Raw genomic sequence first — 27,649 nt, forward strand, 5'->3', positions numbered from 1 at the left:
CTAGCAGGAAAACAAGAGAGACCTAATGGAGAACCAGGGGGAACGGAGGAGGGAGAGAGAGTTGGGGAGAGAGAGGGATGCAGAACTTGAGAGACTATTGAATGCTGAGAATGAACTGAGGGTTGGGGGGGAGGGGGGAGGGGGGAAGAGAGGTGGTGGTGATGGTGGAGGGCACTTGAGGGGAAGAGCACTGGGTGTTATATGGAAAACAATTTGACAATAAAATATTAAAACAAAAAAAAAAGAAAAAGGGTCTTTGCAGATTTAATCAAGTTACAATGAATGATTAGTGTCCTTATAAAAAGGTCATGTGCAGGTGCCTGGTAGCTCAGTTGGTTGAGTATCTGGCTTTAGTTCAGGTCATGCTCTCACAGTTAATGGGTTCAAGCCCCACATCGGGCTCTGTGCTGACAATTCAGAACCTGGAGCCTGCTTTGAATTCTGTGTCTCCCTCTCTCTCTGCTCCCCACCCTGCACCCCATTCACGCTCTGTCTCTCTCAAAAATAAAGACATTTAAAAAAAATTTTTTTAAATAAAAAAGGTCATGTGAAATCAACTTTGGTTATTTTCTCCATAGAAGATTTTAGATTCCCTTGAGCTCAATTAACTTACTTCTAGGTTTCCTCAGGGTTCTTTCCTCATGGACAGTTAAGCTGCAAATATTAGCTTGACCAAAACAAATTAGTGGGCTGGGGGACTGATTATATGGCTCTCAGTCTCAAATGGTTGATCTGAATGCATTTAATAATAAAATGTGAACACCCCCCCCCCCAAAAAAGGAGGTCACATGAAGACACAGGGACACACAGACTCACAGAGAAGTAGGCCATGTTAAGACAGAGGCAGAGAAATGAATAATGAATCTACAAGCCAACAATCACCAGAAGTTAAGAGAAACATAGAACAGATTTTAGATTCATCCTCAGAGCCTCCGCAAGGAACCAATCCCCCTAACACCTTGACTTTGAACTTCTAGCTTTCCAAAACTGTGAAAGAATAAAGTGCCATTGTTTAAGCCACCCAGTTTGTGGTAATTTGTTATAGAAATCCTACGAAACTAAAATGCAATCTGAACAATATCATATCTTCTGGTCCATAAATATGAGGTATCTTTCTATTTATTTTCTTCAACAATGTTTTGTACTTTTCAGTGTACAATTCTTGCACTTCTTTATTTTTTTTAAATAATCTCTACATCCAACATGGGGCTCAAACTCATGATCCCGAGATCAAGGGTTGCATGCTCTACCAACTGAGCCAGCTAGGCTCAAGTTTTACACTTGGGCTAAAGTGATTCTTTTTTTTTTTTTTTTACATTTACTTATTTTTTTGAGAGACAGAGCACAAGGGGGGGAGGGGCAGAAAGAGAAGGAGACACAGGATCCGAAGCAGGCTCCTGGCTCTGAGCTGTCAGCACAGAGCCCGACATGGGGCTCAAACCCCATGTGAGATCATGACCTGAGCCAAAGTTAGCCGCTTAACCGGCTGAGCCACCCAGGTGCCCCTGGGCTAAACTGATTCTTAGGTATTTTGTTCTTTGTGATGCTACTATAAATGAAACTGTTTTCTTAATTTCATTTTCAAATTGGTCATTGCTAGTATACCAAAATACAATTGACTCTTCTACATTGATCTTGTATCCCGCAACTTTGCTCACCTCATTAGTCCTAATAGTTTTCTACGGATTCCTTAAGTTTTTCTATACACAAGATCATGTAACCTGTGAACAAAGATGGTTTAATTTCTTTTCTCTTATTTCTTCCTTTTATTCCTTTTTCTTGCCTAATTTGCTCTAACTAGACCTTCTAGAATAATGTTGAATAAAAGTGGAATGGGCAGACATTTCTATTTTGTTCCTGATCTTAGGGGAAAAGCCATTCAGTTTCTCACCAACTGGGTAGCTGTTGGTTTTCTTTTCTCTAAGTTTATTCATTGTGTGTGTGTGTGTGTGTGTGTGTGTGCGCACGCGCGCCAGAGGGAGAGAGAGAGGGTGCATGAGTGTGCAGGGAAGGGGCAGAAAGAAAGGAAAGAGCACAGACGTAAGGGGCAGAGAGAGAGGGAGACAGAATCTTAAGCAGGTTCTGCACTGTCGGTGTAGAGCCCAATGCAGAGCTTGAACTCACCAACCACAAGATCATGACCTGAGCCAAAATCAAGTTGTATACTTAACTGACTGAGCCACCCTGGTACCCCAGGCTGTGGGTTTTCATAGATGCCCTTTACCATGTTGAAGAAGTTCCGTTCTGTAACTACTTTATTTAGTGTTTTTACCATGAAATGGAGTTGGAGTTTCTCAAATGCTATTTCCGTATCTCCTGGTATGATCACATGTATCCTTAAGATTTAAACACAACTGGAGCCAATTCTCTACACTGGTAAAAAACTTAATGTTAATTTTCCTTGTTCTATATACAACCCCTTCCCTAAAGAACCTCAACAAGTTCATTTCATTATGTATATATCAGTAATAAAGCTTTGACAATTATTCAATTTGACTAGTGATTTTTCTTCAAAATACTATAAATGGGGGGCGTGTGGGTGGCTCAGTCAGTTAAGCATCCAGCATCGCGTCAGGTCAAATCTCAAATGCATGGGTTCAAGCCCCGCATCAGGCTCTGTGCTGACAGCTAGCTCAGAGCCTGGGGCCTGCTTCTGGTTCTGTGTCTCCTTCTCTCTCTGCCCACCCCGCTCATGCTCTGTCTCTCTGTATCAAAAGTAAAAAAACAAAACATTAAAATACTATAAACGGGGGCACCTGGGTAACTCAGTGGGTGGGTTGAGCATCCCACTCTTGATTACAGCTCAGGTCATGAACCCAGGGTCAGGGGATGGAGCCCCACGTTGGAGTTCTTGGGATTCTCTCTTTTCCTCTGCCCTTCCCCTGCTCTCTCTCTCTCCCTCTGCCCTCTCCCCTGCTCATATATATTCCCTCGCTCTCTCACTCTCTCTGTGTAAAATAAAATATAAATTAAAAAATAAAATAAAATAAAATACTATAAACATATCAGTAAACTGAATATACTTTAGCCCCTAAGGGCAAATAAATAAAAGCCCCCAAGAGACTCGCAACCTAGATGTAAAATAAATATTTGCATATATATTAGGAGACCTACACAGTTGAATAGCATGTGCAAATACCAGGACTGTGGAGTAAGAGGAGGTTCCCAAAACATATAAGCTCAGTATTCACAGGATGCGGGAGTTAATCCAAGCAAAGAGGGAAAAAAGGAGAAAAGGGTATTCTGTATGGAGGAAGTGGTATGTGCAAAGGTACAGAGTGAAGAAACGCATGTAATTCTGTTGCTAATAAGAACTGGTGTATGCACGCGTCTGTGGCAAGACAAAGCTATGTTACCAAGAGATGACTCTGCAGATATGGGCCAGAGTTCTAGTTTTATTCTCATTCAGGGCAAACTGATATGGTCCATTATGAACATTAACTTTTTAGCTGTATTTGACCTAATACCAATACAATGTATTCTCCTCCTCCAGAAAAAAAAAGTGCACAGAGCATTGTATTATAAATATATTCATATAAATTCACATACCACACACACATTTATCATTTGTTCCGCTCCACTTTACCAACACATTCTAGATTTTTATATATTATCTAAGAGCAAACTTAAAGGAGTCTTTGATTATAGCACATTATTTGCTTTCTCTAAGGCTCTTTCTTCCATATACTAACTTTATTTGCCGTTACTAAATATTGAGAAAGGTCACCAACCTATTGCCACTTGGATACTGTACTACAATGTCATGATCTTCATCAATGCCACAAACAGTTCCAGTTGTAGTTAAAGTCTCAAACATGCCATCAGTCCATCCTCCATGACCGTGCTGCAAAGACTGTACAATTTCTAGGTCAAGATCTATATTCACCAGGTCACCAATCTGCAATCCACCAGGATTCCTGTTGCCATTCTGCTCACCTGTAATTGCACAAAGAGTTGACAAAGGGAAGGGAAAACCACCGCAACAGCATGCAATTGTATTATTTTTAAACAAGAACAAGCTCTAGATATTTTAGTTTTAGCTACCATCTAATCTTAAAAGGTTTTGAGAATATACTCTAAGTATCAGATTCTGGAGCTAGAAAGCTTTAAAAATAAGAAGAAAAAAAAAAACCAACCAGACTCACAAATTGAAATAATGTGATGATTTATAACAACAACTGAAAAATAACCCTATATCAAAGTATAAGGTTCTGGGTTCTAAAACCTTCACTTTTCTGCCTGGTTGACTTGTTGACTATCCCTGCAATAACTACAATTAGACAGTTATTGAGGTTCAATAACTAACTACAGCCACCATAACTAGATAGAGAATATGAAAGAGAACCTTAAAATTATTTTCTTCTCTTAAGTGCTTCATACTATTTTTTAACAAATGACCTTTTTGATTTTTTCTCCTAAAGAGCATCTTTAAATATTTAAAAGCCCATTCCCTATATTATACTCAAAGCTAGTTCTGGGATAGGGATGCCCTGGTGGCTCGCTCAGTCAGTTAAGAGTCCGACTCCTGATTTCGGTTCAAATCATGACCTCACAGATTCAGGATTCCCACACCACACTGGGCTCTACGTACTGAGAGTGTGGTGCCTGCTTGGGATTCTCTCTCCCTCTCTCTGCCCCTCCCCTGCTTGCTCACTCTCTCTCAAAATAAATAAATTTTAAAATTTAAAAAAAAAAAAAAAAACCTAGTTCTGAGATAAAGGATTCATGACCATAAAACACTAGGATGGGGACGCCAAGGTGGCTCAGTCAGTCAAACGTCCGACTTTGGCTTAGATCATGTTCTCGCAGCTCATGGTTTTGAGCCCCGCGTCAGGCTCTGTGCTAACAACTCAGAGCCTGGAGCCTGATTCAGATTGTGTGTCTCCCCCTCTCTCTGCCCCTCCCTCACCCACACTCTATCTCAAAAATAAACATTAAAAAAATTAAAAATAAATAAATAAAATGAATAAATGAAACACTATGATGAGGAATCCAAAAAATATGTTGGTTCTACACTTCTCTTATGAAAGCAAGATACAAAAGTTTCTGAAACATGAAAAAGGAATGATCTCGTCAAAAATATTTCTTCTACATTCCTTAAAAACAAAAAAAATTAGGGTATGCTGCAAAAAAAAAGCATTTTTTGGCCAGAAAGGAAATCAAATGACTTTTAAAAGGCAAGCATTCACAGCCTAAAGCCTTAATCAGAAGAATGTGGCATTATGTTTATTGTGGCAACAATATAGAATCTATAATATGAAGACAGTTTTACTTTTCTTATCCTTTATTTTAATGACACATGAAAAATTATATTTATTATATAACCTTAATCTTCAAACTATTTTTGTACTAAGAAGGCAATTTTAGGGGGACCTGGATGGCTTAGTCAGCTGAGCATCAGACTCTTAGTTTCAGCTCAGGTCATGATCTCTTGGTTCGTGGATTAGAGGCCCAAGTCTGGTTCCATGCTGACAGCTTGGAGCCTGCTTGGGATCTCTCTCTCTCTCTCTCTCTCTCTCTCTCTCTCTCTCTCTCTCTGCCCCATCCCACTCTCAAATAAATAAAACTTTTTTTTAAAAAGGCAATTTTATAAAACTTCTAAGGAATTTATATGCATTAAATTGTCAGATTCTATTCTCAATATGTAAGACATACTGATATCTAACACAAAATTTCTCAACAATGTTTATAACTAAAAGACAAAGTTTCTAATATGACATATAAATGGTATACCAATTTTCAAGACATAACAATTTTTTCAGTCTAAATAAGTTAATAAAAAAGAACATATGCTTTAAAAAAAATAAAACTCAAAAAGTATCTCCTTAAATAACTTTTTTCTAAAAGTCCCATTTAAAGATTTTCTGATTCCACGAACCCTGACCCACTAGTTAGTAATTTTCTCTAGTCTGCTGACTCACCTAGCACAGGGCAGTGATCTCTGTAGAAAGAACCTCCTTTGGCATCCTGGACACACTTGAGATCAGACTAAGAAGAAGAAAAAAACCAGAAAAATCATGCTTGAGAACTTCAAGTATAGCTCAGTACCTAAAATAGGCAAAAATGTTCATTCAGAACATATCCTCAGCAAAAGTTAAGAGTAGCTCTTGGTTAACAGTAACACTAAACACTACTTTCAAAAGTCCTCATTAAAAATTAAAAGCCTGATCTCCAGACAGATCATACTTTATTTACTTTTAGCTTTCCTTAAAAGTTCAAAGTTAAAATGCCTAGATCTTTACCATTAAAATATTGTCAAGACTTCAACAAACACCTAGCATTTAAAATGTAACTAACACAATTCCATCTTAAAAATACTTTTACAAAAAAGAATTCAATTCATTTGCTCTTTACAACCAATTTTGTGACATATACAAGCCAGGTATTAACTGATTTAATAAAGATTAACTGATTTAATAAAGAAAATTATCGAAAACCAAACACCCAGGAAAAAAAAAAAGGATAGGACCAAATCCAGTCTTTGGATTCCTGGCCAGGTAATTTTCCAATTTACATAAGTTTGAGCCCTTACTTCATAACTTCACTAACTCAAGTTCCTTCCCACTTAGTTTTTATCAGAAAACATACTATTATTTAAATATCTAAATGGGGAGGCAGTTGTGTTATAATCAAAAGTACAGAAAACATGAACTTAGAAGAGAAACTTTGGAAGTTACTAAAAAAAATTAGATTTATTAACAACTACCTAATAGTAACACTCTCTCTCTCTCTCTCTCTCTCTCTCTCTCTCTCTCTCTCACACACACACACACACACACACACACACACACACACACACACAAACTCTCTTTTAGACAACCTCCTTTCCCACGAGAGCATCACATTTAGCTTATTCTCAGCCAAAGCGACACAGGCCAAATTATTTTAATGCGATACTTTAACCCACCAATTCCACTTCTAAGAATCTATCCTAAAGAAATATACCCATAAATGTACAAAGATATATGTATACGGATGCTTACTGAAACAATGGTTATAACAGTTTAAAAAAAAAAGCTCACAACAATTTTAAAAAATGGAGGCACCATCAACAACCTTTACAAATAATGGCATAACCACACACAGGACTACCACTCAACTACTCAGCCATCAAAAGGAATGGATCTACATATACACTACTCATTAAATACTTTTGCACATAAAACTTGTAAGGCTTCATCTAAAGCAAGTTAAAAAATCAGTCAGAATTCCCCAAAAATCCACAATTTAAAAACAGGGGAAGACATAAAAATACCAATAATACTAATGCTAATGAAAAACTGATAACTAATACAATATGCAAGTATTAAAATTGGTAAATTGAAGTATTTGTTTAGAGTCACATTGCCAGCTTTTATATATATATGGAATAAATTAAAGGTGAAGAGACAGTGGGATATTTTTCCCCTCCTACCAAGGAGCATACAAGAATTGGGAAAAAATCCAATTTAAAGAATTCTTTCAGGAGGAATGTATTCAAGATGGAAAAGATATGAAAGGCATTAATATTTTGGCATTAATATATTTAGTTGTACTTCATAAATTAAATAGCTGAGGTCAACATTTGAACAGTTTTCCAGGAAATATAGAAATATAGGCAATCCATTGAATAAACCACTATTACTCTCCTAAGCACTTAAGTAATTTAAAGTGCTTCTAAGTCAATCATTTTCAAATACCAACAAAACTCTTTAAAAAAGGAAGGGCACCTGGGTGGTTCACTCGGTTAAGTGTCCGACTTGATTTCAGCTCACGTCTTGACCTCAAAGTCTTGAGTTCATGCCCTGAATTAGGCCCCACACTGGGCATGAAGCCTACTTAACAATAACTAGAATACAAATTTTTTTTAATTAATTAAAATAGAGGGGGGAAAATCTCTTTAAAAAGAACTTTGACATCTACTGTAATTTATACTTTTATTAGCTACTAGAGCCAGAATACAAACACCCCATAAAAACCTCATTATAGTACTAAACTCTGTGTCCATGCCAAGGAGCAGCCTTACAAATGATTCTAAATTTTTCTGAGATTGATTTTAATAAATAAGCCCCTAACTTGGATTCATTAGGGATCAGCTCTACACAATTATTATATAGTAAGTTACCCAAATATTAACTGAGGGCAAAATCATATTTACTGGTTGTTGTTTATTTATTTAAATTTTAGTTAACAAACAGTACAAAATTGGTTTCAGGAGTAGAATTCAGTGATTCATCATTTCCATACAATACCCAGTGCTCATCACAAGTGTCCTCCTTAATGCCCATCACCCATTTATCTCATGCCCCCACTCACCGCCCTCTATCAACCCTCACTTTGTTCTCTATTGTTAGTCTCATGGTGTTTCCCTCTTTTCTCTTTCCACTTCCCACTCCCCACGTATGCTCCTCTGTTTCATTTAAATTCCATGAGTTAAATCATATAGTATCTTTCTCTCACTGACTTGTTTCACTTAGCACTAAACATTCTAGCTGCATCCACTTTGTTGCAAATGGCAAGATTTTATTCTTTTCTGATGGCTGAGTAATATTCCATTGTGTATATACCTGTGTGTACACACCACATCTTTATCCATTCATTAATCGATGGCCATTTGGGCCTATTTACTATTAAATAGTTTAAGCAAGTGTAAAGTTTTATTAAATCCTCACTTTACAGATTTTTCTCCTGTTGCATATTCATGATTCAGTCAGCTGTATTCTGACAAAAGCATATGACCAAAAAAATACAATAAGGGCTATTTTTATTTCCCTTCCTTCATCTATCCCATATTCTTGTCTTTTGTGATTCTTCCTACTCACCATGCCCTCAAAGCCAACTCTGTACAGGTTCTTAGCACCATTATCCCAGAGAACATACGCTGCACTGTGCGGGCTTGATGCGCTCCAGTCCTGGATCTCCGTGACCTGAGGGGATTGTTGCAGAAAAGAGTTGTTTTTAAAAGGGAAGGGGAGAAGTTAGTTCAGTTAATTACATTTAAAATCTTAAATATCATTTCAGCTATTGCCCTCTGTAACAGAATCATGAAAAATACTTTTTTGTTAAACATGTCAATTCTAACATATAACTGCATTATAATTAGAGACATTTTTCCAGAATTATAAGTAATACCTAAAATCATGTAGAAATGCTGAATTGGGAGGCTTAGTGATTACAGTAATAGATCATCAGAAAATATACAATTCAATATAAAACTTTAAATTTTTATTCTTGAAGGTTTCCTCTTAAGAACAGTGAATTTTACATCCATTATTCATTACAAAATTCAAAATCTTTGACAGATACTCAGAATCATTCAAAATAAACCTGCTCTCTGGTCAGCTAAAAGCTAACAAGCACAAGGCTCAATGCCAATGTTCAAGGAAGACGAGCTGATGTCACTCCTCCAGCACTATATCCCTCAGCTGCCCCTAGAAGTAAGCCATCTGAACTAAAACACCATGCCTACAATGGAAACCCAGGCACAATCTCTAGGCCTCACATCCAGCAGACAGAGTCATAAGCAATTTTGACATTAAGAAAAACAAAAACAAAAAAATGGGGCTGTTACCACTTAGGGGCCAAGAATCAATGTATCATAAAAATAATATATAATGAGCACCAAACCGGGTAAACCAGTCTGTAACTAAGAATGCAGAGTTGTACATGTGCAACTCATTACTTCTCTCCATCCTGCCACTTATAATCATCCACCCTTTACAGTTACTTAGACTGCTAGGCTGATGTTAAATATAATTTTTAAGGCATGACCTTAAAATATAATTTTAAAGCATAATCAAAAAGCATAATCTTATTTTGGAAAAGATACATAATAACCCTTCCTCATTTTTTACCCTGTACTAAAAAAATCATTTTGTAAGCTGCATGTTTTATGATGCTTCTGTAAAGATAAAAGGTTTTATGTTAAGGTTTAATCAAACATTTGGGAAATATTTCAAATCGTTAGTATGAATCCATTTCTTTTTAATTTTGTAATAAATAATACATTTTATTCTTAAAAGTTTCCTCTTAAGAACAGTGAATTTTACATCCATTATTCATTACAAGATTCAAAATCTTTGATATATATATATATATATATATATACTATAAAAAATATATGTAAACTTTTAAGAATAAATGAAACGAATACCAGCCTAAGAAAAACAACATTACCAGTACTTTTCAAGTCCACTGTGTGCCTCCCATCAAGCCCATCCTCCTGGCTTCCCCCCAGAGGTATCTACCACCTTGAATTTACAGTCCATCACTGTGTTGCTTTGCTTTAGGGTTTCACAACTAACCACTGTATAACATTATAAAGCAATGATACTTAAAATTTTAAAGTGAAATATGCAATCTTTAGTAAAACATTCTTTCTGATTCTAAAATATACTACTTCAATTGTTTTAAAAATGCAATGCTATAACAAATAAGTATTTTTATAAGGGGCACAAAAAAGCAGTTGACTATAAAACAGAGACTACAAATTTTATTTAAATCAAATTCATCTTGTATTTTAAATTACTTGGCATATAACCAAGTTCATTAGTTGAACTCTGAATCCTAAATAAAATTCCTTCATTTGTTACTATGATCTGACTTATTGAGGGGGGAAACAAAGTGAAAGGCTTAAAAATATAACTATGTTAATTTTATTTTTTTAAGTTTATTTTTGAGAGAGAAAGCAGAGCAAAGGAGGGGCAGAAAGAAAAGGAGATAGAGAATCCCAAGGAGACTCCATGCTGTCAGCACAGAGCCCAAAGTGGGGTTCAAACCCACAAACCGTAAGATCATGACCTGGGCCGAAATCAAAGAGTCAGATGCTTAACCAACTGAGCCACCCAAGCACTACTAATTATATTAGTTTTACCATTTCAATTCGTAATAACACATATGTGTGCTAAAACCATTAGATAAAAGTTTGCTGAGGAACTCTATAAAGAATCAAACTGACAGGGGCGCCTGGGTGGCTCTATTGGTTGAGCGTCAGACTTCAGCTCAGGTCATGATCTCACAGTTTGTGGGGTCAAGCCCCACGTCCAGCTCTGTGCTGACAGCTAGCTCAGAGCCTAGAGCCTATTTCAGATTCTGATTCTCCCTCTCCCTCTGACCCTCCCCTGCTCGCGCTCTCTCTGTCTCTCAAAAATAAATAAATTTTTAAAAAATTTAAAAATTAAAAAAAAAGAATCAAACTGACAATACCTGCTTCTATTGATCAATCTTAACATCACTAAGAGTAAGATAATCAGACTTTACATGCCTTGATGTGATGCAACAGAGAGTACACAGCACCACTTAGGAAGTTCTCTTGCCAAAACAAAATTGAATCTGAATCTAATCAACCCACTGTATCTAACAACTAGTTCATAAGAAACACAAGAACAAGTTATAGAATACTGATTTCTTCAACAAATAAATAGCATTTCAAAAATGACGATTTTTGAAGTTGGTAGATAGGTGCATGGGGATTCATTATGTTGTTCCTTCTCCTCTAGTATATGTTTGAAATTCTCCATAATAAGTTTTTTTTTAAAAGAAAGAAATAGGGGCGCCTGGGTGGCTCAGTCGGTTGAACGTCCGACTTCAGCTCACGTCATGATCTCACGATTTGTGGGTTCGAGCCCCGCATCAGGCTCCGTGCGGACTGCTAGCTCAGAACCTGGAGCCTGCTTCAGATTCTGTGTCTCTTTATCTGTCCCTCCCCTATTCATGCTCTGCCTCTCAAAAATAAATAAATTGTAAAAAAAAATTTTTTTTTAAAAAAGAAAAAGAAATATTGGGGACCTGGGTGGCTCCGCTGATTAAGCATCTGACTCTTGATCTCAGCTCAGGTCACGATCTCACACTTAGTGAGTTCGAGCCCCACATCACACTCTGCACTGACAGTGCAGAGCCTACCTGGACTTCTCTCTCCCTCTCTCTCTACCCCACTACCCCACTCATGCTCTCTCCCTCTCAAGGTGAATGGATAAACTTAAAAAAATCTTTTTAATAATAAAAAATAAAAGAAATATATCTAACCTACTTATGTAAAATACAACTGACACATAGTCAAAACCATTTGTAAGTGAAAATAATCTTAAAATACTAACCTATCAGTGGTACTTGAAAAGCCCTTTAAGAATACACTACACAATTCCATGATGTCTTTGCATCATGTATGACAAAGCCTACACTTGACGGGTTTATTTTCATGTGTGAACTCTGTTACTACCAGGCAAATCAAGGGACATGCTGGCATGTGGTAGGCCAAAGATTTTGTCAGTACTGCCAACTTAGCCTGGGCTGGTACCTTAATATAGCTCAAGCTGGCCATTTAGTTGAGCAAATGTAATAATGCCAGTGGAGCGGGAATCTGAACCTCACACATGGGGGAAACAAAAAAGATAAGAAAAGAGGACACTACATACTATCCATGTGGGTTAGCCAGGGGTTTGGGATAAAGCAGTCGAACTGAAAGGAAAATGAGGACTTGAAAAACTTTCTTCATATACACAAACAGGCAAAAATAAAAGGCAATAAAAATTACATTTGATCTCAAACATGTGCTTAAACACTTATTATATTAAGTTCCCTTACTCACATGTACAAGACGGTTTCATTTATTTTTCCTCATTTTGTTCTTAAAATACAGCATGTATTAAGTCATAACAAACCAAAACTGTAATACTGATGACTCAAAGCTTCAAAATGTCCCCATTTTTCATCCCCCCCAAAAATGCTAAAATAACAGAAACCCAAAAAGTGCCATTTATGATAGGGCCTCAGACTTCAATGACTGCAACTGCCTTCAAAAGCTGATGAAAAAATAATTTCCAATCCTAAGACCATATAATTGTGAGGAAGAATATAAAGTTAGAATGAAAATATTAAAAATGTACTTCTCATGCACTCTTTAAAAAGAAATTATTAGCAGTGTACTCTACCAAAAGAGTGAGGGAATAAGATGCTATAATACGATACAGAGAGTATGAGACCCAGTCAGGAAAGAGGCAAAGGCATCCATCAAAGGTAGCTTCCAGGATAACTGCTGGACACCATGCATCAAGGGTGATCTGTCCAAACTGCAGCCATATGATTCACAGTCCAGATGTGCTGAAGGTTCCTATCACCCCAATGCCACTGTAACATTTTACTGACCTGCGGACACACTGCCCAAGTGAGCCTGACTCAAATTCTCAACTGCACTTGGCTCGTTTGGACTAAGCAATAATGAAGTTCCACTCTTCCCACTACCCCCACTCCCTGACACCTGGATCACTGGAGTCATCTCACACCACAGAATGTTCTGCTTTGACCTACTCCTAAAACTTTGAAGTAGATCATGTGAGCTTAGAAGCAAAAAATACATAGTAACCCATCTCCTCTAACTGTATTCCTGCCCAAGGCCCACCACATCGGCCATATATCTGCCCTGCTTGAAGTCCTATGTGAAGACCTGTTTCCCAGAACACTGCCCACTGACTACCCCAGGACCCTCATCAACTTCCGGGGAAGCAAGGCAAGTTAGCCACAAACTATTAAGTCTATATTCTCCTGGGGGCTTCAATTTAAAAGTGGCAATTCTGGGGGGGCACCTGGGTTGCTCACGTCATGATCTCACAGTACTTGGGTTAGAGCCCTGCGTTGGGCTCTGTGCTGACAGCTCAGAGCCTGGAGTCTGCTTCAGATGCTGTGTCTCTCTCTCTCTCTCTCTCTCTCTCTCTCAAAACTAAACGTTAAAAGAAAAATTTTTAAAGAAAAGTTCTCAGATGACCATGACTTTTTTTTTAAGTTATTTATTTATTTTGAGAAAGAGAGAGAGAGTGTCCCCACCCAACACACACACATGAGCAAAGGAGGGGCAGAGAATCTCAAGCAGGATCCACATTGTCATTGCAGAGCTTGAGGCCAAGCTCAAGCCCACAAACTGTGAAATCATGACTCTTGATCAAAATCAAGAGTTCTGATGCTCAACAAACTGAGCCACCCAGGTGCCCCGATAACAGACTTTAAAATCATCATTCATCAATGCTAAAAACAATTTTTTCAAGAAGTTAACAGTGTAATGAACTGATAATGACTGACATCTAAGTCTCAAACGTGAAATGTTACTTACTCATTTTAGTACATCTAGCATCTAGCGTAACACAAAATATACACATTCAAGATTAGTTGACTGAATCAATGAATGAATAATCAGCAAAAGCAACATCAAATACAAAATAAATAAAACCAACAACCCACTTATCCCAGTATCCTTGGTCCCACCCCAACTAAACAGACTATACAGGCTATTCCATTCAGAGTAACTGCTGTAATTGATTCCTGGATAATTACCTGAGAAGGGTAACAGAATTAAGTAGATTGGATAACAAAAGTAGCTGCCTAGAAACAGGCCTTCAAGAGGATGAAATATAAAACAAGTAAATTCAAATGAAATGTTAGTAACAAGAAAGTCAAGAGCATGACATACTGCTTAAGGAGGACTGGTCCAAACAGGATGCTCAGAAAAGCATTCTGAGCAACAAAATGGCAAGATGAAGCCTAAAAGTGGAAAGATAAAATCTACCCAACAACCTTCACCATGAATGTCAATATTTATAACAAAGCAGGAACTATCTTTTTTCTTCCGGGGAAAAAAAGAAATGAAGATTTAAAAAACTGTTACTGACATAGGAAAAAAATGGGCCAAGAAATTCAATTATAATCATAAAAAATCTTCTGAACAGACAATATTCTAGAATAACATAATGAATTAATTAAAAAAATTTCACCTTTCCCCTACGTCCATTTCCTCCATCCTGGTCTTCCCACTGCCAGTCCACCCCTCGTACCACTCTGGCACCTGCAAAGATCCCTCTAGCTGTAATCTTCTTAGATTTTCTACGAGACTCTAACAGAACCCTAAAAATAAAATAATTTTTAAGTTATATAAAAATAGGTTAATGGCAATTTATTCTTAAAAATAAAATTATAAAAAGGGTTACTTAAAAATTTTAAAGATTTTTCTTAGTTCTAGTTAATTCTTTGATAGCATGATACATAAATACCTTTACATTCCACAGGTTATAATGATGACAGTAGTTAGAATAATAATAATATCTAATATTCACTGAGCTTTTACCATAAATGTAAAAGTCTGTTACACTCCTTAAGAGAAAGGTATTATTAGTTTATCCATTTCACAAATGAGGAAGTGATTTACCCAAGGTCACAAAAGGTAAATAATAATGGAATCAATATATGAATCCAGTCTAACCACTTCAAAGTATCACAATTTCCTTCATCACTTAAAAAGTGGCAACCTCAAATCCCTAAAACTGTCAGGAAAGTAACCTAAATTAAGGCCAAAGAAAGACAACAAACACCTCAACAATGACAAATGCTAAGTGGCACTTGACCCCAGGCTCAGGAAGACAATAGGGAGTGGTAGGGACTTTGATGAACTCAAGACCATGATTTGTCTAAAGGGTGCAGGTGGTCCTCTGCTTCAGCCAACTGTTGCCATTAACAAATGTAGGCCAAGTGCTGACAGTCCTTAGAAGTTTGTGTGCGTGCCTGCGTGTGTATTCAAAGATTTAGAGTACAGTATCGACCAAGTAAAATATATCTGTGGCCTGGATTTGACCTAACACTAACTTGTCCCCGAAGTATTGAATCCTTACAGCAGACTACAGACGTTGAAAAAATTCCACACTCAACAATCTAGACCAGCTTGGTTCTCCAACGGCATCTATACCTTATTCTTCTATATCCTTCTCATTCATAAAATCAAAAAGGTTTGAGGTTTCCCTTTTGTTTTTCTACTTTTATCTAATTCTTCTACTTATTTTTAGAATGTCTTTGTTGTACTCTAACTTTAAAAATTATAAGCAAAAGACAAAAATAAACAACTTGTTCAAAACTACTCAGTTAATAAATAGCAGGCTCAGGATTTAAACTGGGACAGGCTAATACCCAAATCCATTTTTCTACTACTCCTGCTGCCTCCCTATGACTTGCTAGATTCTTGATCCTATACACTCTCCACATCTACGTAAGAAGACTCAATCATCTGAAATTCTGTACCACTTCATGATATTCCTTTCTCCCTTTGCTAAGACACTTAATACTAATAATCTCTATATACAGTCCAAAACACCACGTGATAATCATGTTAGTCAAATAACCCCTTAGCTTATGAACTCCTTAAGAATACTGTGTCTTAGTTTTCTTCAAATTCACACAAGGATAGTAGTTGCCACAAGTCTTAATAAATGCCTGTTGATCAATCAATAGGCCCTAGTGTTCTTTTGGTAGCGATTAAGAGAATAGAATGCACAGTGAGAAGAAAATAATCAGCCTCTCTTGGGCTGCCTTGCATTTCCAAATATTGAGGGGTGCCAAGTCTCCATACTAGAGACAGAATAGCCCAGATTATCTTGGAAAAATATGTACAGCTCCATCTTCACAGAGCTCTTTTCTCACTATATGGCAGGCCTGCTCCACATCTAGTCGGTTATCTCTTACCTCCTGGTACTAAACCAGCTGTCAGACATTATTTTTAAATCCTACTTTTAAGGCTGAATAATATAAAAAATTGAATACAAACAAGGAATTGCAAATGAAGAAAAAACTGTTTACCCTACCGCTCACTTCCTGGTGTAGTAATCCTATAAAAGCGATGTCTTAAATGATGTTTATCTCCATGGTAACAAACAGTGCACAAATCATAATTTGTACATTCTGCACATTTCCATCGAATGCCAATGATTGGTTGCTGGCGGCAGGTATCACACATGGTTCCATCATGCTTGATGCCTATTAAAAAATATGGATACACGGTTACATTAATTGCAAGTATTATTTACTTGAATACTGCTCCCTGGGGGAAAATAAGAACAAAGCATTTTACAGTTTTTCAATAAAGTAGAAAATATTTTAAATATACCACATATATTTTTAAGACAACATACTTCAAGTATTTTAATTAGTGCAAATTATAGACTAAATATTTTCTATCACTCCTTTCTTCATTAGTAAGTACGCTTCTCAGTAGCATATTCTTTGCTGTCATCCACAAACTGAAACTCGGGCTCAATCTAGTGACAAAAAGAAGAATCATTTACCACCAAGTAGATGTTTCAGATTGCAAACATTCAGATTCTTTTGAGGAATTCAACCTACTCCCCAGGCAAACAATTACTCCAAAAGAAGAAACAAGTTTATCCTCATATCATGGAGACAATTAACTTGAGCATTTATCCCTAGGGATTGATAAACTCCCCACCCCAAACAATAAACTTCAGAAAACAATTACCAAGTAAGTTTCCCAGTTTAAAAGGAAACAACATACTACAGTTAAGTCTGCTGTTTGTTTTCATTATGGAACAAGAAGTAATAAGCCCTAGAAAAAAGAAATAAGCATTTGGCAATATGGTCTCTACTAAAAATGTTCACATGAATGATACAGACATTAGAACTATGAAAGGTACCACTATAAAGTAATGAAAATAACTAACATTTGAGAGTAACAGGACTGGGGATAATGTTCCTTTACTATTCTGTTATACTTAGATCACTTGATAGAGAAGTTAAAACTAGAAGTTTTTTAAATAATGTGTGGCCTGTGAACTACTTTACTTCACGTACTTTACTTCACATACTTTACAGAATGCTCAAGTCCAACACCAAACTACAAGCAAGAGCTGTACTGTCCAAACAATGCAAACACTCTCCAAGATTTGAGTTCTGGCTTTCACTAGCTATCTTTGTGCCCTTGAAAAAAGTCATTTTAAATGAAGTATTTACATATAAAATTATAGAATTTATTTCAAAATAATGGGGAAGCAGGGAAGTAATGTGGAGTTTAGATGAAACAAGATTACTCATGTTGAAATTGGGTAACAGGAGGAGGTTCATTATATAATTCTCTATTTTGTGTAAGTTTAGAAATTTCCATTACTAAGTAAAAGGAGCCACTTTAATTTTCAGAACCTCAGTTCCCTTTGGAGGAGGCACTATGCTCTTTAAAGGTAAAGGATGTTCTAAGAATCAAATAAGAATGTGCTACGGATGCCAAGAACCAAAGCACAAAAGTTGTCAAGTTATAACTAAATTCTAGAAGAACCAATACACTATTTCTGCTTCCTGATAAGGGGAGGGGGGGAGACTGTATAATTCATTTTCTATATTCAAATTGGAAGTCCTGCAAGGCAATTAGAGTCTAAAGAAAGAGCCAAACCTGAAGATAAACCTGTGCCTGAAGTGAGATAGTTAATAAAAGGGTGGGAGGAAGAACAGCAGAAGGAAGCTGGGATGCCTCGCGAACTACAAAAGAGCATCACACCCAACACCAAGTATGTTTCGTGTGCAATTCTTCCACAATCTCCTGCTGTGCAAAAGCTTGACTGCAAGGACAGGGAAGACAGCAGACATCAGTACCTTTTGATTCATTCGGTAACTATTTAACTGCTACTGCAGGCAGCCCTCTGCTGCTTTCAAATATCACTCCTGGTGTAATATGGAGAAGAGAATGGAGGAAAATTAAAGTGACTAAAGAAAAAGAGTCAAATCATAAGAAGTTTCCACAAGAGTTGAGAAAATAATAGTTTAAGTTGGAATAAAGCTAATAGAATTGGAAGAGATTTAGGCCTTGGTGGCTACAAGTTAGAAAACCAATCATGTAAAAAAATAGCAGAAAAAGTATAAATGAGATCATTCAAAAGAAAAACAGATAAGAGAAATTTAGAAACAAACAGTACAATAAACTGAAATCTATAACTGCACTCCTTGAGAGAGAGAGAGAGAGAGAGAGAGAGAGAACCGTGAAAAATAAAATAAAATAAGCACATACTAATTTAAAACTCCAAGTCCAGTTCTCCACTGATAGATAACTCATCTAAGAAACAAAATGAAAAAAGAATCAGGACAAGTATCCCAGAAGTGGTAGATGAGTGAATCCTTTAAAAGGAAGAAAGAAGAAACTTTCTGAGGAGCACAATGTGTGTTCAATGGATCAGGAGCAGCTTCATTTGTTTGGCAGGAATCTGAAATACTGTCAGAGTCTAAAGAGATAAATTATAGTCAGGCTGGGAAATAACCAGATAAGACAGGATTTCTGACTTGCAGGCTTAAATTGTTGCATTAATGGTAAAAACAAGGGTATATAATTTAAGAAACTAGTTCTCTAACTTACTAGCTAGATACTGTTCAGAATTAAACTACCCTGGGATCAATATCCTCATCAATACATTGAGAAAATACTTCCTTTCATAGGTGTTATATAGGCTGAATGCGTTCCCTACCCCAAAAAATTCATGTGTTGAAGCCCTAACCCTCAATATCTTGATATTTGGAGATGAGGTCTATGGGAGGGAAGTAGGTTTAAAAGAGGTAATGAGAGTGGGGTCTTCACAATGAGATTAGTGTCCTTAAAAGAAGAGACAGAGGCTAAGAGGTCTCCCTCTCTCTACCGTATAAGGACACAGTCAGAAGGCAGCAAGCCAGAAAGACAGTCCCCACCAGGGTACCGAAATTAGCCAGCCCCTGGATCTTACACTGTCCAGCCTCCAGAACTACAAGATATAAATTCCTGTTGTTAAACCACCCACTCTATGGTAGTTTGTTATATAGCAGCCCAAGCAGACCAAAACAACATGGAAAGGGTCCTTGTGGTGCTAAAGTGATATTAGAGGTAAAAACACTTCGAAAGACTTTAAAGCAAAATGCAAATATAAAGAATTATATACTGTACTTAATTTAATCTTAATATAGGTTTATTAAGTGTACTATTTATCTATTTAATAATTTAATGATCAAAATCATCACATATCCCAAGCAAATTTGGCAACTTATGCAGAAAAATCAAAGAATTTTTACAAGTGCCTGGGCAGCTCAGTTGACTGAGTGTCTGACTCTTGATTTCAGGTTAGGTCATGATTCCAGCAGATAGTGGGATTGAGCTCTGTGTCAGGCTCTGGGCTGAGCATGGAGCCTGCGTAAGACTGTGTCTCTCTCTCTCTGTATTTCTCTCTCTCTTCCCCTGTCTCTTCCCCTCCCCCCTCACATTTTCTCTCACTCTCTCTCCCCCTCTCAAAAAAAAAAACAAACAAAAAAAACAATTTTTAATTCTCAATTTCCCAGAGACTACATAAGAAACACTCAATTATTCACGCATGGAGCCTGCTTAAGATTCTCTCTCTCTCCCTCTGCGCCTCCCCTGCTCACACACATGAATTCTCTCTCTCAAAAAAAAGTACATCCAAAGATACTAAGTTGTTAGTAAATATAAACAAAAATTTAACACAACCTATGTCAAAATTAGGGACTATTTATGTGTAAACTATGATAATCTATCAAGTAAAATCTATGCAGTTACTAAAGCCGTGCGGTAGAAGAAATATTACTGATATGAGAAACTACTCATTATTATTTTATAAAGCAGTTTGCAAAGAACTGCAATATACCATCACATAATACATGTAATATACATGTACAGAAAAACTAGAGAAATAATCTCCAAAATGTACTAGCAGAATTACCCTTTGTGGATTTCCAAAATTTTGACACTGAGAGTGTATTAATTCTTTTAGCTAAGTGAGTAGGGGCATTTAATGAGTATATCATCAGAGACGCTGATGTATGTCACCTATAATTAAAATAAAAACTAAAAACAAAAACATGATATTTATAACAAATATTTACAGAAGCCAACTTTCATATAGTTACTCTAATAATAGTATATGTAACTGCTACTTAGAAGCTTTCATTTCTTTTAGCCCTTATACTAACTGAGCTATTTAAGATTTATGTAAAGAAGACACACACTTCATCTGACTACACTCCTCATTGGCACATGCCCACAGTCACAGTCTAATCTGTCTTACCATAGGAAAGCACCATGGCCAAAACAACATAATCAACATGCGTACACAATGGTGAAGTTTCTGAACAGGTCTAAAATAGGTGTCCCATGTCATCACAGAAAGTAAAATGCACTGAACAGATCAGTATCCACTATGCATTTAGAGGGGTCCTTAACTACACAGCTCTTCAAATGAGAGCTGATGAAAGAAAGGCATAGGGAAAATGACTCCCAACTTTCCCATCTGATCAAAAAAAGAAAAGTCCAGTTTTTAGCTCTTCTCCTATGGATGTATTTTTCATCTCGAAGTTCATTTTCCACAAAGCACAATGATACTTTCTTTAAAAGGAGCCATTTAAATACACAATGATAACTGGTTAAAAAAAAACCCTATAATTCATGGCTTTAAAGAATACTTCAGGAAAACCATTAATGTACACAAAAGCACATCCAAATCCTTTCTTGGTTCCCACAGTTCAAAAATGCCAACAAAGCTACCGAACAGCTGTGAAACAGACTAAGGCTGAGAACTAGAGAAAGTAAACAAAGCAGCCCACTCCACCATCAAAATGCACACTACAGAATTTTTAATGAGAACACAATTAATTAACTTTAGAACAAAAGTTGATATTTAAAGAAAACACAAAACAGAGGACCAACATTTTACTGATCTCTAACTTCAGCAGCTTTTTTGTTTCCCCTTACTTCACCCAATTCATTCCCAACCAAACCCATTCTCTCCCAGTACAAACCTCCTTAGCCTTGGCAAATGTTATTCCTTAAAATGTTCATTTCATAAAACTTAATTCCCTAACTAAACCTATTAGTCGTTTTTCTCCTTCCTATAGAATACCATATTACCCAAGAGACTTAAAGCTCTTTCCCTTTGCCATGCTTTATGAAGACATCTGCCACCGTTAAATGAACCACCTGAGGATAGCTTTTGACTCATTCTACCAACACTCAAATGACCATCTGCTCTACATTTTAATGGCAGCTCGCCTAAATTCAAAAACTTAGAGAATTTACACAGCCTTCAGCTTTTTGTTGGAAAATTTTATGAGAACAACAAAACATGCTAGTCAAGATCAATGACCACAGTTCTTAAGAGAGCCAATGAAAACCGCTCAAAATCACAAAGCACTGATTTAAATAAAACGTTAAATTTCTAGTTAGAAAAAAAATGACTGAGAGAACTAGAATTCTCACTACAATTTACTCTACAAAACACTTCAACAGGGAACAAGAATATCTAACTGATCATTTTGTATAATAGCAAAAGAAAAAAGTAAACAATATAATTATTCATTAACAAGAGAATAAGAACATATATTAAGTATACAATGGAATACCTAAAATCAATGTTCAATAGTCATACAACTCAACATGAATGAATCCTTCAGCAGCCATAATGTTGATTTGTTTTAATTATATAAAAATACAAAATGTTGCAAATAAGTACTATATATTGCTTACATAAAAACACAGCACAAATATTAAGGAAAAAAACCATGAAAATGATAACAAATTTCTAGATAATGGTTACTTAAGAGAAGAGGGAAAGGAATGAAAATTGGATAGAAGTATGCAGGACATTTCAAATATATCACTAATGTTTTACTAGATGGGTTCACAAGTATTTATTACTCATTAATCTACTTGGATATCATATATTAAGTAGTAAATTTTAAAACAATTAAAAAAATTTTTTAATCCTAATAGACTAAAATACTACCTAGTTAACCCAATTGTACCCTAAACTTGTGTCCTAATTGAAAGATTTCACCTAACATAAAAAAATAATTTACAAGTTATTAACCAGTATTTAAATGTAATTACTTATTGTGGGATAACTCCTTGTTGCTGTCATTTAACCAGTCAAGAAATCCTGTTTCTGATCAAAAGATTCATTCAACTTTAACCCCAAATCAATGTGACAAGAACATTACAGAGGTTAAAGAGGGTTAACTACCTATAGTATGCATCCTTACTCTCCCTGAAACTTCAGACTACTTAGTGGTTTAGAAATTGTCTCAACAATAATTAAAATTCCTAATGAGGGCAAGGCCTTTGTGACCTGCCAGCTGGTTCATGTATTCCACATTCTTTTCTCTTGAGAAATACTAAATTAATGAAAATAAGATTGTTATTATTAATAATACTAGCCACTGTTCATTACCACATCAAGCTAATGAGCCTTACACACATTTTATTTAACCTTCCCAACCATACCAAAAGGTAGGCAATATGCTCCCCATTTATAAATAAAGATATTGAAACTCAGAAAAAGTAACCTACCTGAAGTCAGACATTAGTTAAGTGGCAGGCTCAAATTCAAACCCAGGTGGATGGGATTACAAAGCTTGGCCCTCTTAAGCTCTTCACTCCATCACGGTTTTTTCTCCATCTGATCTTACTTAAACAATTACAGTCTAGGACATCATGTTCCCCATTTAATCTACTAGATTCAAAATACTGTTCATCAAAACCTATTCTAATATTCAAATCAATCTCTAAGAGATATCCTTTAAAACTTTAGAAGATTATTTTTTAATTTCAACAATGTAGTAGAGTGACATCACTACTTCCAACCAACTTCTGGTACACACTAAGAAAAGGTCTTTGAAGGCATTTCACGCCAAAATCTACAAGTCCTTCATCATACCTTTTCTACTGGACGAGTTATTCTCTATTTTTGCTTCCGTACTGCTCTACTGTATTACAAGTTTGTATAACAAAATTATAATCATGCCCCACACAGTCCAATCAAAAGAAACAAGTTATCAAATTAGGCATACGATTGGCAATTTTAGTAGTATGTTTGTTATTTTTAGCACTTGTTGCATAGGGGTAGAAAGTTAATGAAGTCAAAATGAAGAATTTTACCATTTTTTTCCTTCTAACTGGTGAAAAATCACTATTTCATTTTAAAAGCAAAACATCTGTCTGTGTACCTTGACCTAGTCCAACTTCAATTTATAGGTGAAGAGCTAAGACTCAAAGAGGACTAATGGTATAAAGCTGAAAAAAATAAATAAGACTGACAAACCCAGATTTGAATCTCCACCATAAACTAATTACTTGTAAAATCCTAGGCAAAGTTAGTTCATTTCTCATAGCCTGTTTTCTCAGCAGTAAAATAAAGGCTATCTAAAAACATTTTTATCAGGATTAAATGAGATAAGGTTTATAAAACACTTAGCATAGTGCCTGACATGAGTGGAGCTCATGAAATGTTAGTCCACTTCCTAGTTAACCGTCTCACTTGATAAATTATAGAATGAACAATACCTTAATTTCCCTAATAAGCTAGAGCATTCTCCACTACTTTATGGAAAGAGACGAGGAGGGGGTGAGCAAAAACACCGTAATGTTAGCTATTACAATTCTAAGCTGTTATGCTATATTATCATTAACCCTGCAAAACCTTTAAATATCAAATAATGACCTTTTCTTAGTATAAAAAAGTTTCCATCTTATTTCTTGCTTTTTTAGGAACAAATTTAACATCAAGAAGATAAATATGGGGTGCCTCAATGGCTCAGTCGGTTAAGCATCCAACTCCAGGTCAGGTCATGATCTCACAGTTTTTGAGTTCGAGCCCCATGTCAGGCTCTGGGTTGACAGGTCAGAGCCTGGAACCTGCTTTGGATTCTGCTTTGGAGTCTGTCTGTCTCTCTCTCTCTCTCTCCCCTTCCCCTGCTTGCCTGCTCGCTCACTCTCTCTCTCTGTCTGTCCCGCTTTCTCAAAAATAAACATAAAAAAAAAAGAAGATAAATTTACCCCTGGAGAAAACCAAATACTCATATCATGACTATGTTTACAGAATATAAACTAATCTAACCAAAGCAACTATCTACAAAAGTAAATATGCTTTAAAAAAAATTCCAAAACAACAATGAATGTCTAGTCTATCTGCTGTGTTCCCCTACCTTCCAATGAACTCATTTAAATCCCAACTTATCTTAGTTGTGTTCTATAAATTCATTTATAAGCCAGTTGTATAGAATCCAGAACCCATTTTCCCTCAAAAACAAAGTTTTAAAGATAACTTCGGTACCTATTTCACAAGAACTTGTTTACATAGAACTACGGGCATACAAAGATAAAAACTGTCAAAACTGATAAAAATTCTCAACAAAGTGGATTTAGAGGGAATACATCTCACACAATAAAGGCCACATATGATAAGCCCATAGCTAACATCATACTCAATGGTGAAAAGGTGAATGCTTTTCCTCTAAGATCAAGCACAAGACAAAAATCTCTCTTTCCACTTTATTCAACACAGTACTAAAAAGTCCTAGCTGCAGCAATCAGACAAGAAAAAGACATAAAAGGCACCAAAACTGGTAATGAAGAAGTACAATTGTCATTATTTGAAGATGTCATACCATATATGGAAAACCTAAACAATGCCACCAAAACACCATTAGGACGAATAAATGAATTCAGTAAAGTGTAGGATGCAAAATTAATATACAGAAACCTGTTGTACTAATAACACTAATAATAAGGTAGTAGAAAAAGAAATTAAGAAAGCAATCCCATTTACAATTGTATCAAAAGGAATGAAATACATGCAAATAAATTTAATTAAGGTGAAAGACCCATACTGTGAGAACTATTAAGATACTGATGAAAGAAACTGAAAATAATAGAAATAAATGGAAAGAAACACCATGCTCATAGAACATAAGAATACTGCTAAAATGTCCATACTACCCAAAGTAATCCACAGAATTAATGTAATTCTTACCAAAATACCAATAGCATTTTTCACAGGGGTAGAACAAATAAGCCTAAGATCTGTATGGAACCACAGAAGATCCCAGACAGCCATACAATCTTGAGAAAGAAGAAACAAAGCTAAAGGTATCACATTCACAGATTTCAAGCCACACAACAAAGTTATAGTAATCAAAATAGTATAGTACTAGCATTAAAAAAGACAAGATCAATGGAACATAATACAAGGTCGAGAAATAATCCCACACTTATATGGTCAATTAATCCAAAACAAAAGACACCAAGAATAAACAGAGAAAAGAAAAAGTCTCTTCAATAAATGGTGCTGGGAAAACCAAACAGCTACATGCAAAAGAACAAAACTGGACAACTTTCTTATACCATACATGAAAATAAATTCAAACTAGATTAAAGACCTAAATATAAGACCCAAAACCATAGAACTTGTGAAAGAAAACATAGGCAGTAATCTCCTGGACATGGGCTTTAGCAAGATTTTTCTATATTTGTCTCCTGAGGCAAAGGAAACATAAACAAAAATAAACCATTGGGACTATATCACACTAAATAAAGGGCTTTTACAGTAAAGAAAAACATCAGCAAAACAAAAATGCAACCTACTGAGTGGGAGAAGATATTTATAAATTATACATCCAGTAAAGGGTTAATATCAATACATAAAGAATACATAAAACTTAACATCAAAACAATGCAATTAAAAATAGGCAGAGGACCTGAATAGACATTTTTCCAAAGAAGGCATACAGATGGCCAACAGATACATGAAAAGATGCCCAGCATTACTAATCTTCCAGAAATGCAAATCAAAACAACAATCACACCAGTCAGAATGGCTAGTACCGAAAAGATAGGAAATAATAAGGGCTGGCAAGGATGTGATGAAAGGGGAAGCCTCATGCACTGTTGGTGGGAATGTACGCTGGTGCAACCAGAATGGAAAACAGTATGGAAGGTCCTCAAAATGTTAAAACTAGAACTACCATATGATCCAGTAATTTCACTGGTGGGTATCACCCAAAGAAAACAAAAATGCTAGGGCTCTGGGTGGCTCAGTAGGCTAAGCATCCAATTCATGGTTTCAGATCAGGTCATGATCTCACAGTTTGTGAATTCGAGACCCACATCAGGTTCTCCACTGGCAGCATGGAGCCAGCTTGGATTCTCTTTGTCTCCCTCTCTCTGTCCCTCCCCAACTTGTGCCCTCTCTGTCTCCATCAAAATAAATAAACTTAAAAAAATACTTAAAAAAGAAAAATAAAAACACTATTGCAAAAAGAAATATGCACCCTTATGTTTACTGCAGCATTATTTACAACAGCCAAAATATAAAAGCAACCTACATGTCTATTGATAGATGAATGAATAAACATGATGTGGTGTACATATATACAATGGAAAACTACTCAGCCATAAAAAAGAATGAAGTCTTGCCATTTGTAACAACATGGATGGATCTAGAGGGTATTATGCCAAGTAAGATAAGTCAGACAGAAAAAGACTAATATCGTATGATCTCATTTATATATGAAACCTAAAAAAAATGAATAAAGAACAACAAAAAAGGGAAACATGCTCATAAATATACAGAAGTAGTGGTTGCCAAAGGGAGGGGGTGGGGGATAGGCAAAAAAGGTGAAGGGATGTAAGAGGTACAAATTTCCAGTTATAAAATAAATAACTCAGAGATGAAAAGTACAGCATAGGGAATATAGTCAATAATACAGTAATAACTTTGTATGGTAACATGATAACTACACTCACCATGGTAAGCACTGCGTAACTACAGAATTGCTGAATCACTGTTGTACACCTGAAACTAATATAACACTATGTCAACTATATTTCAACTTAAAAAAAAATAAAGGGGAGCCTGGGTGGTTCAGTTGGTTAAGCATCAGACTTCAACTCAGGTCATGATCTCAAAGTTCATAGGTTCAAGCCCCACATCGGGCTCTGTGCTGACAGCTCAGAGCCTAGAACTTGCTCTGGATTCTGTCTCCCTCTGTCTCTGCCCCTCCCCTATTCACACTTTGTCTCTCACTCTCAAAATTAAATTAAAACATTAAAAAA

General features: G+C 36.1%; 1 protein-coding gene across 1 annotated transcript in view; it reads right to left on the bottom strand.

The window, feature by feature from the left end:
• Positions 1-27,649, bottom strand: part of MIB1 (mindbomb E3 ubiquitin protein ligase 1) — a 112,887-nt gene that overhangs the window by 77,344 nt on the left and 7,894 nt on the right. The window contains exons 2-6 of the mRNA XM_029922235.1: positions 16,593-16,764; positions 14,739-14,868; positions 8,802-8,906; positions 5,922-5,988; positions 3,732-3,936 (exon numbers count right to left, since the gene is read on the bottom strand). Of these exons, the coding sequence (XP_029778095.1) occupies positions 3,732-3,936; positions 5,922-5,988; positions 8,802-8,906; positions 14,739-14,868; positions 16,593-16,764 (679 nt within the window). The remainder of the gene's footprint in view (positions 1-3,731; positions 3,937-5,921; positions 5,989-8,801; positions 8,907-14,738; positions 14,869-16,592; positions 16,765-27,649) is intronic.

This window comes from Suricata suricatta, chromosome 14 (genome assembly GCF_006229205.1).
Source record: "Suricata suricatta isolate VVHF042 chromosome 14, meerkat_22Aug2017_6uvM2_HiC, whole genome shotgun sequence".
Taxonomy (NCBI): Eukaryota; Metazoa; Chordata; class Mammalia; order Carnivora; family Herpestidae; genus Suricata; species Suricata suricatta.